This window comes from Saccoglossus kowalevskii, chromosome 12 (assembly GCF_978046115.1).
Source record: "Saccoglossus kowalevskii chromosome 12, keSacKowa6.1, whole genome shotgun sequence".
Classification (NCBI taxonomy): domain Eukaryota; kingdom Metazoa; phylum Hemichordata; class Enteropneusta; family Harrimaniidae; genus Saccoglossus; species Saccoglossus kowalevskii.
Window position 1 is genome coordinate 18,423,415 of NC_140652.1, and position 14,734 is coordinate 18,438,148.

At 35.6% G+C, this 14,734-nt stretch overlaps 1 protein-coding gene across 2 annotated transcripts in view; it reads left to right on the top strand.

Moving 5' to 3' along the window:
• Positions 1-3,914: 3,914 nt before the first annotated feature.
• Positions 3,915-14,734, top strand: part of LOC102803518 (anti-apoptotic protein NR13-like) — a 28,077-nt gene continuing 17,257 nt past the window's right edge. Inside the window, exons 1-2 of one of the 2 annotated variants that reach the window (XM_085506467.1) lie at positions 3,919-3,999; positions 12,124-12,185. Coding sequence is in view for 1 of the 2 variants with exons in the window: in XM_085506466.1 (XP_085362592.1) it covers positions 3,955-3,999 (45 nt within the window). In the remaining variant the exon portion in view is untranslated. Of the gene's footprint in view, positions 4,000-12,123; positions 12,186-14,734 lie in introns of both variants that reach the window. The other variant, XM_085506466.1, reaches the window with a different exon arrangement.

Below are 14,734 nucleotides of genomic sequence, written 5' to 3' on the forward strand. Positions count from 1 at the left end.
ACCCCCTACTAATATTGTAATTTATTTCCGGGTTCATGACCCCAGACCTTCCAGGTCTCAGTGTGGTACACCTTGTTAACTAATTGCTACACGAAGTATTCTCGTCTAAGAGGGTTCAAATCACCGATGGAATGTGTAAACCTTATTTGTACATGTTGGCTCTTTGAAACTTCAGGCATAAGGCTCATATGCAAGTTAGGCCATGTTAATAACGATGAAAACATTTATTCAGTACGTCAGCCAAGTTGCTTGAACTTAATTTATTTCATATCGGTTGGGTTACTCGCTATTATCAATGTGTAACCTGATCGCTCTTGAATTCTGGCTAAGTGAGTAAGTTTATATTCCTGATCAGGGTATCATGGCGGTTAATTTATGACCGGAACTGTCTTTAAAAATTGTCGAAAAAAAAAATTATTAGTATTCCAATCATTTCTTCTATATAAATTTTATTCTAAATGACAATGACATGTTCTTGACTACGATCACAACGACACGTTTTGGGCTGCGCTATAATCCCACGTTCTCGACTTGTGTGATCTACTCAGACCACTGTTGTGACCACTGTTCCGCGCAGCGGCCACATCACACGGCTACGTCATATGCGAGGCATATACTGGGCGCATATAAGTCTTTACTAGACTCGTCACATCCGACAATGTATAACACACAATTACATAAGGTAAGGTTCATGCCAGGTGCGGCCACGTATGTGCAGTCGGTCCGGCGAACCATTTATTCAACAAAACATTCTAATAAAGCCGACTAAAAACGGCTGCCATTATATTGCATGTAGTGTTCAGATTGAAATAAACTAAATGCGAGAAAAAATAACCTGCATGGACTGCAAAAAAAATCGACTATTGATGCTCGGCAAATGCCACTGACATTACTCACTAAAACATTAAAAATAGCTGACAAAAACATCGACAACAATAGTAACCCCGTTACTGGCACGCCGACCGCCCCCAGGAATAACCAGGAATAAAAAAAATCCTTTGGGGACAAAAAATACATGGAAACCTGTACCCGTTGCACTGTCGAACGTGCCCAGGGGAAGGTGGCGGGTGTCGCCCTGTATTATACAACAAGCATTAACGGGTGCAGCCAACGAGCAATAAATTGAAAAAGTCTACTCTCTTTTTATTATACCCTGCCCTAAACGCTGGTTTGCCCACCCTGCGATATTTTTTAATGTAAGTATCCTACCCACTAAAAAAAAGTTTCCCTGTCCTTGCATTTTTTTTTATTCTGCCCTGCCCACTGGGGGGTGCTGATATTTCCCGTCCCCTACAAAAAATCGAAAAAAATCACCTGCCCTCAACAAAAATCCCTTGGAACAGCTTTTCCGATGAACAGCTCCATTGGCTGCACCTGCATTAACAGACTTACAAAACAACCAGTTGAAAACTGCACTGTAGCGAGACTGGCCTAGACTGACATTCAACCTTCAGTCCTCCACTTAAATACCCCTTGTCACATGACCCCACATACCATACCCGTCTGTTTGCCATCACGAACAGACAATAATTAACCGCTATACTGCGAAACGTGGTTAACAATATGTCTTTACTAGACTCGTCAATGTACAACACACACTCACATAAGGTAAGGTTCATGCCAGGTGCGGCCACGTAGATAAAAAAGAACGGGCCCGTACACCTACAAAGTTTGCGAAACTGACAACTGACTAGTCAGCGAGTCAACAGCAACGCCATCTTTGCGGTATATGACCGGCCCTGGCCCCGACCCAGGCCCTGGTCTGGCCCTAAACCTGCGTTAGATGCGGCAGTTGCACCTCCTGTCCGCAAAGAATGAATGCCAAACTCTAAAGCATCATCGCCACGCACTTCACGAAGACGCTTGACCTAAAGAGATATTCAGATGATGTGAATATAACGGATGCAGGACACGCAACTCAATCGAGTCGAGAAATAGCGACTGTATTATCCTGCTTGTACTGCTCAGTTTTAACTGAGAAATAAAAAATAACTTGTGGTTTTCGTAAATAACATAGCAAATTAAAAACTCTTGAAATTAACAAAACTGTACATAATTTCATACAAAGCGACTTCAAAACATTTTTACAGATACAGAGTCTTCCCTGGATTCAACAAAAATTATGCTGGGATAGACTATCAATAAAAAGATGGATGGTTGGATAACCGTAACCCGCTGTAACATGCGACCAGGTAATTGTATAAACATGACTCTAAGCAAACATTCAAACAAATAAGGGAAACAAATATAAAAGTGACTCTTCCTTGCCGATAATTGTGTTTCCATTCTTGATATACGCAAAGTTCTTGATTGTTACAGTAGTATTTTCGCTGTGCGATTCAACAAAGTAATACTTCTTCAGCCTAATAGGACGTTTTCCAGGCCCAGGCTCAGGCTCAGGCTCAGGCTCAGACCTGAAACAAAAAACACTCTGTTAATAGCTCTTACATCATGGTTTCTCATGCCAAAACGTTTAAACAAAACAAATGTGTAACGCCACCAGATAGAAATTGAAAGTTTCATTAAATACGCCATTGTCATCACGAACAGACAATAGTTAACCTCAGTCTATACTGCGAAACGCGGTTAACATTATTTATTATGTGTGCTGCCACCAACGGTATACTCGCGTGATCCTGATACCAGGTCTTCATAACAACTTTTAGTATGACGTAAACTCAATCGAAACCTCCGTCAGAATGTAATAATTACACCATTAAAAAAATAACTGGACTTGGAACTGAGAGAATACAAGTGGTGATATAGACGTGGTTATACTAACTATTCCCCACCCATTCCCGTTAAACCCATTAAACTACCATTCCACTTATCCCAATAGTAGGAAGCACTAGGGGTCAAACATTTGAAATCATGGGGTTGTAGGCGGTGGCTGGAAGAGCACGGACGCTGCACTTTTTTTGGCATCGTCCTATCTGAATATTTTTAATTCTCTTGAATGTTCCAACATCATGTTTTCTCTGCAAAAAAAAAAAAACTCTGTGCGTCTAGCTTGCAATTTTTTCTGGCCATCCCATGATGTAGAATGATCGACCCCCTAATCAATGTTACTGCTAATAGTGAAAGGTTGACGAAACTATTTTCCGTGTTATACTTCGTACAGAAGAAAAAAGCGTAAATATACCAGAATGCGATGTAATATTACACAGAAACTGAGAACGCCAAAGTTAAAAATTATAACTAAGTAATAATACAGTGTAACGAAATTGAAGTACACTGAGTGTGTATGTAACGGCCATGTTATACGGGTCTAAACCCCATTGTCGTAAAATCAATGCCTCTTTACGGTACCTGGTGGTTATTGGAAAGCCCCTTAGAAAATAAACTCGACGAATGAAGTGTAAAATGCAGTTACAATGCATTATTTTTTTATTTTTTTAACTTTTTACTTCATTTTAATTTTTAACTTTAGCACTACCAATCAGTTGTCAGCGTCACAACTAGACCGCATACGTACACTGAGGATAGGAATAGTACACAAGGCCGACAACCCGAAATATTTTATTCACATGTACCTGTATTAATATTTTCCCCGGTTCCGTTATATTATGCAGTCAACGTAATTTATTTCTTCTTTCCAGTCACTATAAATTTAGTTTTTTTTTACTAAATCTTACAGTCCATCCCATCCCAGTTTATAGAGTATTCCTAAATAGAAAGTTGACATCATCATCTATTTTTACTTTTACTTTCGATTGGCATAATTTCGAACAGTTATGCATACTTTTTCAAGAATTTGGGAATGTGACCATTAAAGACAGTATCTAGGGTCAAATTCCGTCCATCAACTAATCCGATCATCTTTGTCTAACTCGTTTTAGTTTAACCTTTAACCCCGCAATGTTGTGGGTGTCTGTTTATTGAATAGCGCCACCATCGGTTGAACCGTTGCACTTACTTCAATATGGCCGATCTCATCATTTAGAAAATGGTTGTATGGTAAGGAAAGCCGCCGTCGTCACTTTAGATCGATTGGGAAGGGTATGTAAAACATTCCTGAGAATTTTACTGGATCGACACATTTTGATAATATTAATATGACTAAACCGATCGAGTGCGTAATTCCCCCAAATATCCCTGGGAACGGGGAGGTGTGTGTTGTTCTCCTGTTGACAGCTGAGCTTGATATTCCATCAAGTGTAAAGCACTGTCACATAGAAACGTCAAACATGTAACATTAAAAGTATACGTCGGCGATTTGTAAAAGTATTCCACGTAGTGATAATTGAAACAATCCCACACAAATCACAGGAAGTATTTGTAATTCCGGTTGTGAATTATTTTATTTCGAGATCGATTGTGCCCACGATTCACTGATGCCGTGTGACTTTCAGTAGCGCCCACTTTCCTCAGCGAGAGACTAAAAATACGCGTGGGCAGAAACAGTAAAATGTCATTCGAATGTCACATGTCAAACTTAAGCGAAGAACATTTTCAAATTGCCGTCGGCTTGACCTTTCAGTTTCGAGAAATTATTGCGTTTACCCCCTGATATATCAGTGTCTGACTTGCTCCGTGTGTTGGTCACAATACGCTGTTACGTAACAAGTTGAACAGGTAAGTTTGTTGTTATTACGTCATTGTTATGCTATTCATGAAGTTAGTAATCCGTACCTCTGCCGTCACAGTGCTGTGCCAAATAATATCTAGTCTTCATATTGAGGAGTTTAACTTTCACTTTAGATCTGACGGAATTACATCATTTGTATATGTAATTAGCTAATGTTTTATTTCAATCATACAGTTGTTGACCCGAGCTACAGACAACACATATTTGCAAGGAATTCTTGGTTTACCTTTATATTGGAAACCACTAAATGTTGCATTGGGTGTTGAGGGACGGTGATTGGGTTAAATTTTAGAGTTGATAGCTAAAAGGGACAACAAAATAGCGTTCATAAGTGCCTCAAGTACAGGATCTTATTATTTGCTGTCTGCAGAACCAAACGACTTAAATATTGACCTCAGTGATGCTGTATTTTGTTGTTCTAGACTGTAAAGACCTTGGTTATTGTTTTTTGAGGTTGTGTCTCATATGTAACTTGTAAGCACACTTGTGTAATCACAGCTGATACCCCCTGTCAGGTAAATTGTATAGTCTAACATACGTGTTGCCCGCAATGTGTCAAATATACCTCTCAATAATATTCTGGTTAAACCTTGTTCTGAAGTAAAACAATGATTATCAGTATGGCATCTGAGCTATTTGGTATTGAGGTATTTGGCCCAGGAAAATCATATTTTATATTAGTAAGTATTTTTGCCTGGACAGTCATTTCCTTGGCTCAAAATACACACTCAGTGCGAAAAAATTATAGGTTTTTTCAATAAATACATGTGGTTTTACTCACAACAGTCAATATGCAATGCCAAGACAATAGAATGCGAGGTGGGTCTGAACAGCGCTTTTGTAGGCCATTTTGACTATTTGCATGCACACAGCACGCACGTAGCAACAGGCTTAATTTAAAGTTGTAGAGATATTCACTAGGTTTAAGTTGATTTGTTAAGAAAACAAATACTTTCTAAGATTAAATTTGAATAATCACTTAGTGCATTGAGCAATTAGTGAAATAAGCAGAGATAAAACCTAGCAAATAATTACGTGTATGCCTTATACAATTCAGGAATGGACAAATTAAAGGATTGGTTTTGTATTTCCACTTAAAAAATACTGTTAAATGAGTAGGAGGATGGGTAGTACTAATTATAAATACACTCCTCCATGCAAAAAATAATTAACAATACTAATATTATCAATAATTACAGATTACATTAATGTAGCAATATGTTATAGAGTTTATGTTCAGTTTGTGAACACGTATTTAGGACCATATATACAAGGGGTCTATGACTGTTTTGGAAATTCTTTTTCGATGATATTGATGACATTTTTTTGAAAAGTGTTTCATATAAATTAATTTTGTTCATTATTCATATGCCACAGTCAGTCTCAGCTACAGAATGTGCTAAATATTTCTGAGTTCAATGTCATGACTTCGTCGATTAATTATGCAAAATGAACAATATTGTAAATTATATCCCAACGTTCCAGTTGTGCGTGTATGCACGCAAATATGACAATGGATCGAATGGTTAGCTTGTTGAGGGCATGTTGATGAATATGGTAATAGAATGACCCAATGACACACATCGATAAATGTGTACATGCTTCTTGATTTCTTCAGCTGTAATCCTTGTCAACTATATCAATGAGGTCTCTCAATTTGTTAGTTTATACTTGATCCGTTTAAGTATCAGAGTATGTGCCTGTCATATAACTACATATGTGATAGTATAACAATCAGATCTAAATATCCTGTGTGCACTGATGGATTTGATTTGGGGAATCTTTGGTTCAGGTTCGTTTGAGGTAATTGTGTTTGACTTGAATTGCCTGGCACCGGGATAGTGTGTTAAAATGCCAGCTTAAAGGAAGATGGTCACACAGCCCTGTCACGTATTCCCAAACTCGATATATACGCAATATATTCTGTCTGTAATTGCTCATAAAAAAGTGTACTAACTGTTCTCTGGCTTAGACAAAACATCTGTTAAATAAGTAAATAAATTAAAAAAAAACAATATCTAATACACTCCATTTCATCAAGGCATGAATGTTTTTTTATAAAAAAATATCTATAAATGCTTTATAAATTTCAAATGATGGTTGAAAACAGCTCAACCAATCACAATGCTTTCATGGATGCATACATTTCATATTGCAGTAAATCGGCCAACGACTGAAAGATGTTGGGTGTTTCCAAATAGTTTTTTAATAAAATAAAAGCATCTTCTTTAGTTTTGAATGAATCGCAAGGGCCATCCAGGCAAAGTGTTCAATAAATATTTCATAAACTTCCATTGAAATAAATATTCATGCCTTAATGAAACTCACTGTAACTGAGTCAGCAGGAAATATAAAGCATTTCAAGGATTGCAATGTATTTTTATTGATGCAGTATCCAGGGGTATTCATACATATGTGATGTGTGCCTTTACCAGCTGTTGTACATTACATGTATGGTGACATGTTTCAGTAAAACCTTGACAATTTTCTTTTTCCCCTGATTCTGCAAATCGCTGATTTATTCCAACGAGGTGTTTCTGGACGAAAGGGATTTTTCTCTGTATCAAGTGAGTTTTATAGTTTTTAGGTGCTTGTTATAAAATAATGCACATGGCTCAAAAGACAGTAGAAAAAAACTATTATCATTGCTGAAAATGTTAGAAAACATGAGAGAAAGAACAGTGAACATGTGACTATTCGATAATATAATATGTAATTTGTTACGACGATGGAAACCCTGGGACACCCGCTGCTGGTTCTGTGGTTTTTCTAGAAAAAAACTGCAAGAGGGAGCATGGAAATTCAGTGGCGCCACCAAGTGGGGGAGATAGGGTTATCCCTACCAGGGTTAAAATGGAGCTTTCTATGGCTTCCTTGAGGCCAAAATTACTATCAGACAGGTCACAGTTGAAGACTGTGGCCACATGTGATTCCTGGTAAGTTTCCTTGTTTAAAAAAATCCCTGTGGTTTATACAGTGTAGTGTTTCATATACAATGCATGTGATACAGTGTGAATACAATGTTTATAAGGAATTCGCACAACGACTGTGCACAACGACTGTGACACTTTTATGAGGTTATCACCTGATATCACATGTTTGTAGAGCATGTTGATACAAGTGACATCATGGGCTAGTGTTACGGTATCAATGAACTGGCGCTAAATGAATAAGTTATACCAAGTGGCAACCTTTATAACATGTGACTAACTCTGACCGACTCAAAACCTCAGGCACTGGTCGATTAACAATTATATTTCTTTTAAGAAATATAATTGTTCATCGACCAGCGCCTGAGGTTTTAAAAATACTGTTATATTTAGATGATCCAACAGTTACAAAATTAACGCATTTTTGTTCATGTTCATGTTGGCGGTGATAACAAGTGTATGCTGATGTCAACCAAAGAAAAAATATCATGGGTTTATATATTTATCACAGTAAAAAAAATGGCAGAGTGTTGAAAGTGGAACTATTTCTGAAATAACACTGTATATGAATAAATATCATTGCGTGGGCTTCGTATGCTAATCTTGTTGATGCCACAGTGTTCTATTTCACACAAATCTATTAAATACATTTTGTGGAGATTTCACTTGTTTGTAATATTTGCTTCAATTTTCTATGATTATTTTCAATATCAAATGTTATTTCAGAGGGACTGCATTAAATAATGAGCTTGCCATTTTTGGTTCTCTGCAAGAAAACATTTTTTTCAACTGGTAATTCACATTTCGTGGCTGTCATGTATAGTTCTTTTAGCTGTTTCTGTATGTTTTTACTAAAATCCATAGTTATCAGTCCATATATTAGCCTGAAAGCTATGGACAACCTTCGGGCATTGCGTACATTGAAACAAATTTAGCAGTATATATGTGAGGTTTTCATTTTCGATCTGTCCTGTATTACATCACACTGTGGGGATACGCACATTATACACGTGATATACAAATACGAAATAAAATAGTTTGCCAGAAATCGTTGAAACATCTGTTTGTCTTTGTTTATAAAGGTCAACTTGAATTATTGATTCATGGTGAATTATGTTGTTGACATTGAGTGACACTGTAAATAGTGGGACCGAGTTTTAACAATTACTGAAATAGAAATATAAAATTTGTTGTATTATATATTCTATTCAATTTTATCCAAAGAAGGGAATTCCTACATTATTGTCTTGATGTCTATATAGCTGGAATCAATTGATTACCCTGAAACATGTATTGTGAATGGAGTAACACCAACTGACCTATTTTTACTTTTTAAACTAGGTCGCTATAAATAGAACTGTCATGATATTGTAAAATAGCAGGTCACATGATCTAAGAGCTGACTGGTAACCGTGGTGTTGTCAAGTCAGCAAGAGGACACATGTACGTAGTAATGTGATGCCTCGAATTTTTGCCAACGGAAGTGTTTGCAAAATTGTTTTTTGAGGGAATTCATGACAGTTTAATATAAAATTTTGAGTGCCAGAATTTCTTCACTGCTTACCTGTAATACATAGGAAATTACTAGCACATCATTTTTGTCCAAAGTTATTTGGAAATTTAAAAAAAAAAATTGATTTACAAAATGTTTTTGACGTGAAAAATTACTGCATTCATTGAAATGTTCACTTCTACAAATTGTTGTAATTATTCGTATTTCGCTAAATTTGAAAAAGATTTCTGTCAATAGATGGCTTACTACATATATTATAAAAGTATTTCTTTTTCGGATTACAGTCATTGTTCTGTCACCACGGTTATCAAAGTTCAACCTCAGTTGACTTTATGGTCTATACACAATGTATCTGTAAAAGAAACCATGTTACCATTGATTGGATGATGGGGGAGACATAACTTATCATATACATGTGTACAACATTGTGAATTTAATGCTAGTATACGTTCTCAGTATGATTAGTCCAGTTGTATATCATATGTACATAATTTGCTATGCAGATAACAACTGTGAATGAACAACATACATGTATACACTGATGTAGTTGGTGATCAGTCGTTATAGCGATACTAACTTCGAAAAGTACTGCCATTCATCTTACTTCGCTGTATTAGAATTGCACATACTTATTTAAATGAGTTTGCATAAATGGTTGTGTGCGTAAGCCTGCTCTCGCTTCTAATAGAGCAAAAATGGTATTGCTATGTTTGCTGTACATCCTGTGATGAAAATTGGTTCTTGCCACGATTTAAAAAAAAAATGTTGTCTGTATTTCAAGTTTCATATGTCGTAACTTTTCGAGGTGACAATTTGATGTGACTGTTCTTCTGTTCCTGACTGTAAGCATGCCTGTTATTTTCCCGCACATTATTCATTTTGTCTGCATTAGTCAGCAAATTAAATTTCCCGACAAACGATAGAATTCACCAGATTAGGAACTAAATGCACTGGTAAGTCTAAATCAGGAGACATTCCTTCAAACTCAAATTGCATGTAGTTTATGCGGACTATGTGCATTTTGAACAGCCATAGAGCAAACTCTCTGTTCATTTTGAATCTGGAATACCAATGTTTTATATTTTTTTTCTCGTACATGGAAAAATAGGATAAAAGTCTCCTAGTTGGGTTTGATAGCATGTTTGCATTTATTGGTTGTGCACTTGCGCATAGTTGATAACTCGAAGGTAGGACATATTTTGAATGCTCTAAATGCCAAGAGTCACAGTATGTCGCTCGTACACGATTCCAACTCGCAGTGTAAAAAATTCCCCTCAAACAAAAGTACCATCATCTTTCAACTAACTTGTATCAGCAAAAAATCATCTTTTTCAACTGATAATTCATGTTTCTCTACTGTCTTGTGTAGTCTACATGTAGCTGTCCCATGTTTGTCACACTCACAATCTTTTAAAAACGCAGCTATGCAGCTGAGTTGTCTTTCTGTTGTTCTTATTAACTTTTACATTTTGTTCTACCTGTTGCTAGGTAGCCTAGCATGTTGCTAGGTAGTTAACACATTCACAAAAAGAAGAACATTGCATCTGTTAAAAAAATTTCACACCTAAAAAATTTACTGAGAAATTTTTAAAAAATAACTCACTGCAGAAATGTGGAATATACGGTATCTCCTGATTTGGGGATAATCCAAAAGCCAAATAATAGTGTCCATTGCATGTACTCAGTAAGTCTGTGTATGATAAGTTATCAATACTTTCTTTTATGTTTTGTAATTTACCGCTATGTCTCATATCAGTGGTATCAATATCAATTTCATTCGTTTCGTAGGAGTTATTTACTTTCTGTAATTAGTCGAATATAAAATGAAAGATAATCTTGTATGTTGGCAAACCAGCACATATATCACCGTACTACCAATCTATACCATATTATATTACTTCTGTGTACTAGATGAATGAAAAATATCCATTTTGTAAATTGATTCCTATTACATTGATTACCTGTGTTTTATTACGTGTCGTCATATGTTTACATTTATGCCCACCAGCATGTAAATGTCTGATTTCAAGTGCTGCTCACTGATCAGTAGTATCTTGCAATCTAGCTGATGTGACAATGCTGCCAATGAGTTGTTGTATTAACAGGCTTGGGAGGTTGTCCAAAAAAACCTGGAACCGGAACGTGAAATTAAAAATATTCGGAAGCAACAAGGATGTCACAGGACTTAAGTGTACACATCGATCCAAGACTTGAAGTGCGCTCCCAAGCGGAAACATGCGCTTTCTGCCTATTATTTCATCCACATTATTAAAATGAGTGTCCACACAACTACAAATTGCGATTATAATAAAATAAATAATATTAATAATATAAAAACTAAGTCCATTAATGCAATATTACATATATATTAAACAACCCATATGTCGAAATATTTTTAATTTCACATTCCGGGTTTTTTAGACAACCGACTTGGGACATATTTAGTAACAGCAGTGAACTATGTCATTTAGTTTATCTGATCTGTTTAATCGTACGTATATTTACCGCAAACATAGCACTTGGTAAACGCGAGACTGCCTATACAGTTGCTTGTATACAATAATCAACATTCATCCAGCCATGTCTACATTATACTGACCTTGTGTACATTTGAAAAAAAAATAGAAAATAGAAACATATTTTAAGTGGGTGGCCACTTCAAAGCTAAAAATTTGAATATCAACATCTCGATGCAATGGTGATATAATTGCAATTCTGAAAGTCTGACAACTCAGCATCACTGTTTCAAGGTTGCTAGCAAACCTGATAAACTGTCATGGGACAACTTTCACCTCACCGCTGATGTCACGCAAGCAGATGATTGGTTCAGGCATCTGACTCAACATAATTCAACCAATCACATACCTTGTTTCATATATTTAAAAAAAAAACATGTTTATTGATGGTATTGCATTGCTTTCATTCACATTCACTTACTAATTTAGACAATGGTCCCAGGTTCCCATTCGTCAGTCCTGGGAAGTTTGCCATTTACCGTGTAACAGAAGTAAAACTTCTGACTGTAAAATTCAGAAAGTGAGGAGTCAGTCATATGATGACTGAATAATTAAATGTATTATTTTTTTTTTTAGGGAAATTTCTTTGGAGAAAGGAATTTGATTGAACTGAGATCTCATCTGTCCAGGAATGAAAAGTAAGCCACACCCCCTGACCTGACCTGACCTGACCTGACCTGACCTGACCTGGTTTGGGAGACTGGTTCACTTAGGCACTTAAAATTAACACTTAAAAAAAGTTCAATGTCCAGAAATGTCGCCTGGCGCAATAAATATTTAAAGAAAACAATATTCCCTGACATCACAAAAGCACAAACTTGACTACCATTCATCAACTTGTCCTCTGTCAGGGGTGATATTTTACAGGTCGTTTTGAGGTTTTATTCATAATATAGTATTTTGACTTATCGGAAGATATGAAAAAGTAGCCATGGGAATATTGCTAAATAACAAAAAAATTAGGTTCGCTCTTGACTTCATCAGATGTGTTGTGGCAGATCCTTTCTTGGCAGTTATACGAAAAATGTGTGAAATTTGCACAAAGTTTTCCTGAAAAAAATATGGTGTTTACTCTAAAGGGCAAGAGGGAGCTCACCTAATTGTCTGTTCATATCCTAAATGACAGGCCCTACTTATCCAACATCTGTGAATTAAATATTACCAACTTTTTGCTATTAAAACACCAATCTGCTGAATATTTTAGAGAAAAAAGTAATAATTAAGGGAAATGTTAAATGAAGAAATTTGGTTGGTTACCATAGTGACACAGATAAGTTTGCATCAAACAATGATTTGTCTCTTATATCAGGTTGTGAAGTCGTAAGATAAGTGGATTGTGGACATAAACCAGAATAAGGGGGCGTGTCATTTTATAACCAGTTTAAACCAGAATAAGGGGGCGTGTAATTTTATAACCAGTTTAAGGCATGTCAACTATTTCATCATCAGTAAAGATTGCTTAAAAGTAAGTTTAATCTATTCCAAATAATAATAGCTATTGAACGAATCCAGATGAATATACAGGTTTCAATCCTGTGATCTGATTGGTGGATAAGAACTGATTTAGGAATCAGTAATATACATTTGGAATTTATTTCATTATGAAAATAAGGGATACTGTAAAATGACTAATTTTCACTGGGTTTAAATTTCACTGATTTTCCATTTCAGGCATATTCAGTGGGTTTTAAATTCACGGTTTTATCATTTAGATAATGTGTTCTATGCACAATTTTGCATATTCACTGGGTTTTAATTTAGCGCATTTTTCCAGTCAGCGAAATAAGCCAAATTAAAACCCAGTGAATAATTAACCCCTTTACAGTATATTGTGTCTAATGTTACTCAGTACTAACACAATAGAAATATGTAAATGTTTAGTTTTAAGATTTTGAATGACAGTGAAAAGCACATTGACCAATCACAATAATTATCACAATGGTCAGTGCTGCCATTATGATGATTTCCCTGCTAACGGAAAAAGAATATGATATAAAAAATTCTGTGCAAAACAATTGTGACAATTACACTACCTGTGTTCTTCATAATATAAATCTGTGGAAGGTTACTTGAAAGGAGATTGAATGCATTTGATGAGATATCTACTTATAGCGTAAATGATCAAGGAGACTCATGGGTAATAAATAGACAAAAATACAAAAGGATTCTTTAGTCAACTTAAAACATCTTCTGATTTGAATGTAACACAAGAATTTACCAGGGGTTTTAAATGTTCCATACGTTTTTTGCAAAATGTAGTGGTAGTGAAAATAAAATAAAATGAAAATAGGCCATTGGCAATAATAATACTATTTCGATAACATGCAATAAGACATACATGTTTTCGCGAAAGCTCTGTCAATATTATACAAGTCTTAAAAAAATACAAGTAAAACAACAATATGGACAAGATTACCGTGGTATGATGTTATGAGGCTATATAAATGTACCTGTTTAGGTTCAATTCAATAAACCCTTTATCTGTAATATGAATTAAACCTTTAAAACTTTGAGCACCAAAGCCAACTTCAGGCACCATTCACTAAATAGTTCTATATACCGTCTGCACATATTAAAGGTAATTTGCATATCACTAACCTTTGAGCACCAAAGCCAACATCAGGCACCATTCACAAAATAGTTTCAAATACAGTCTGCACTTTTCTGCATAAAATGTTGTGAAAAATTCAAAATCTTTTTATCAAAACTAAAAACAATGTCACATTTTGTCTATTTGGTCAAAAATTAAGATTGAATTCAGTAAAAATTACAGAAAATGTGAACCAATTTAAGTTGGAAAAAAAATTTGGCACTCTAAGGGTTAATCTGTATTTTTGTTTTCAACTTTGTTATACATGTATATGTAATTTTTAAAGATTTGTATAAGATTGACAAACTTTCTCCGATATGCCTGATGGCACAGTGTTTTGTATTGAATCAACTTATTAAATTTGGTGTTGTGAGGTGTTAATATTCTTATTATAGTATACATGTACAGTACAGTCTGAGAATAACTTAATATTTAGCTAACATCTGATTGGCTAGCTTAGTTTGCTTTTGAAACTGTCGCATATCTTAAAACGTGGTAGTCGTCGTGCCATGCATGCGCAAGATATATGGGTCTCCTATAAACAAAGATGGCAACTTTAACTGTTGCGCAGATTAACGAGTGCAAAATGAGACGTTT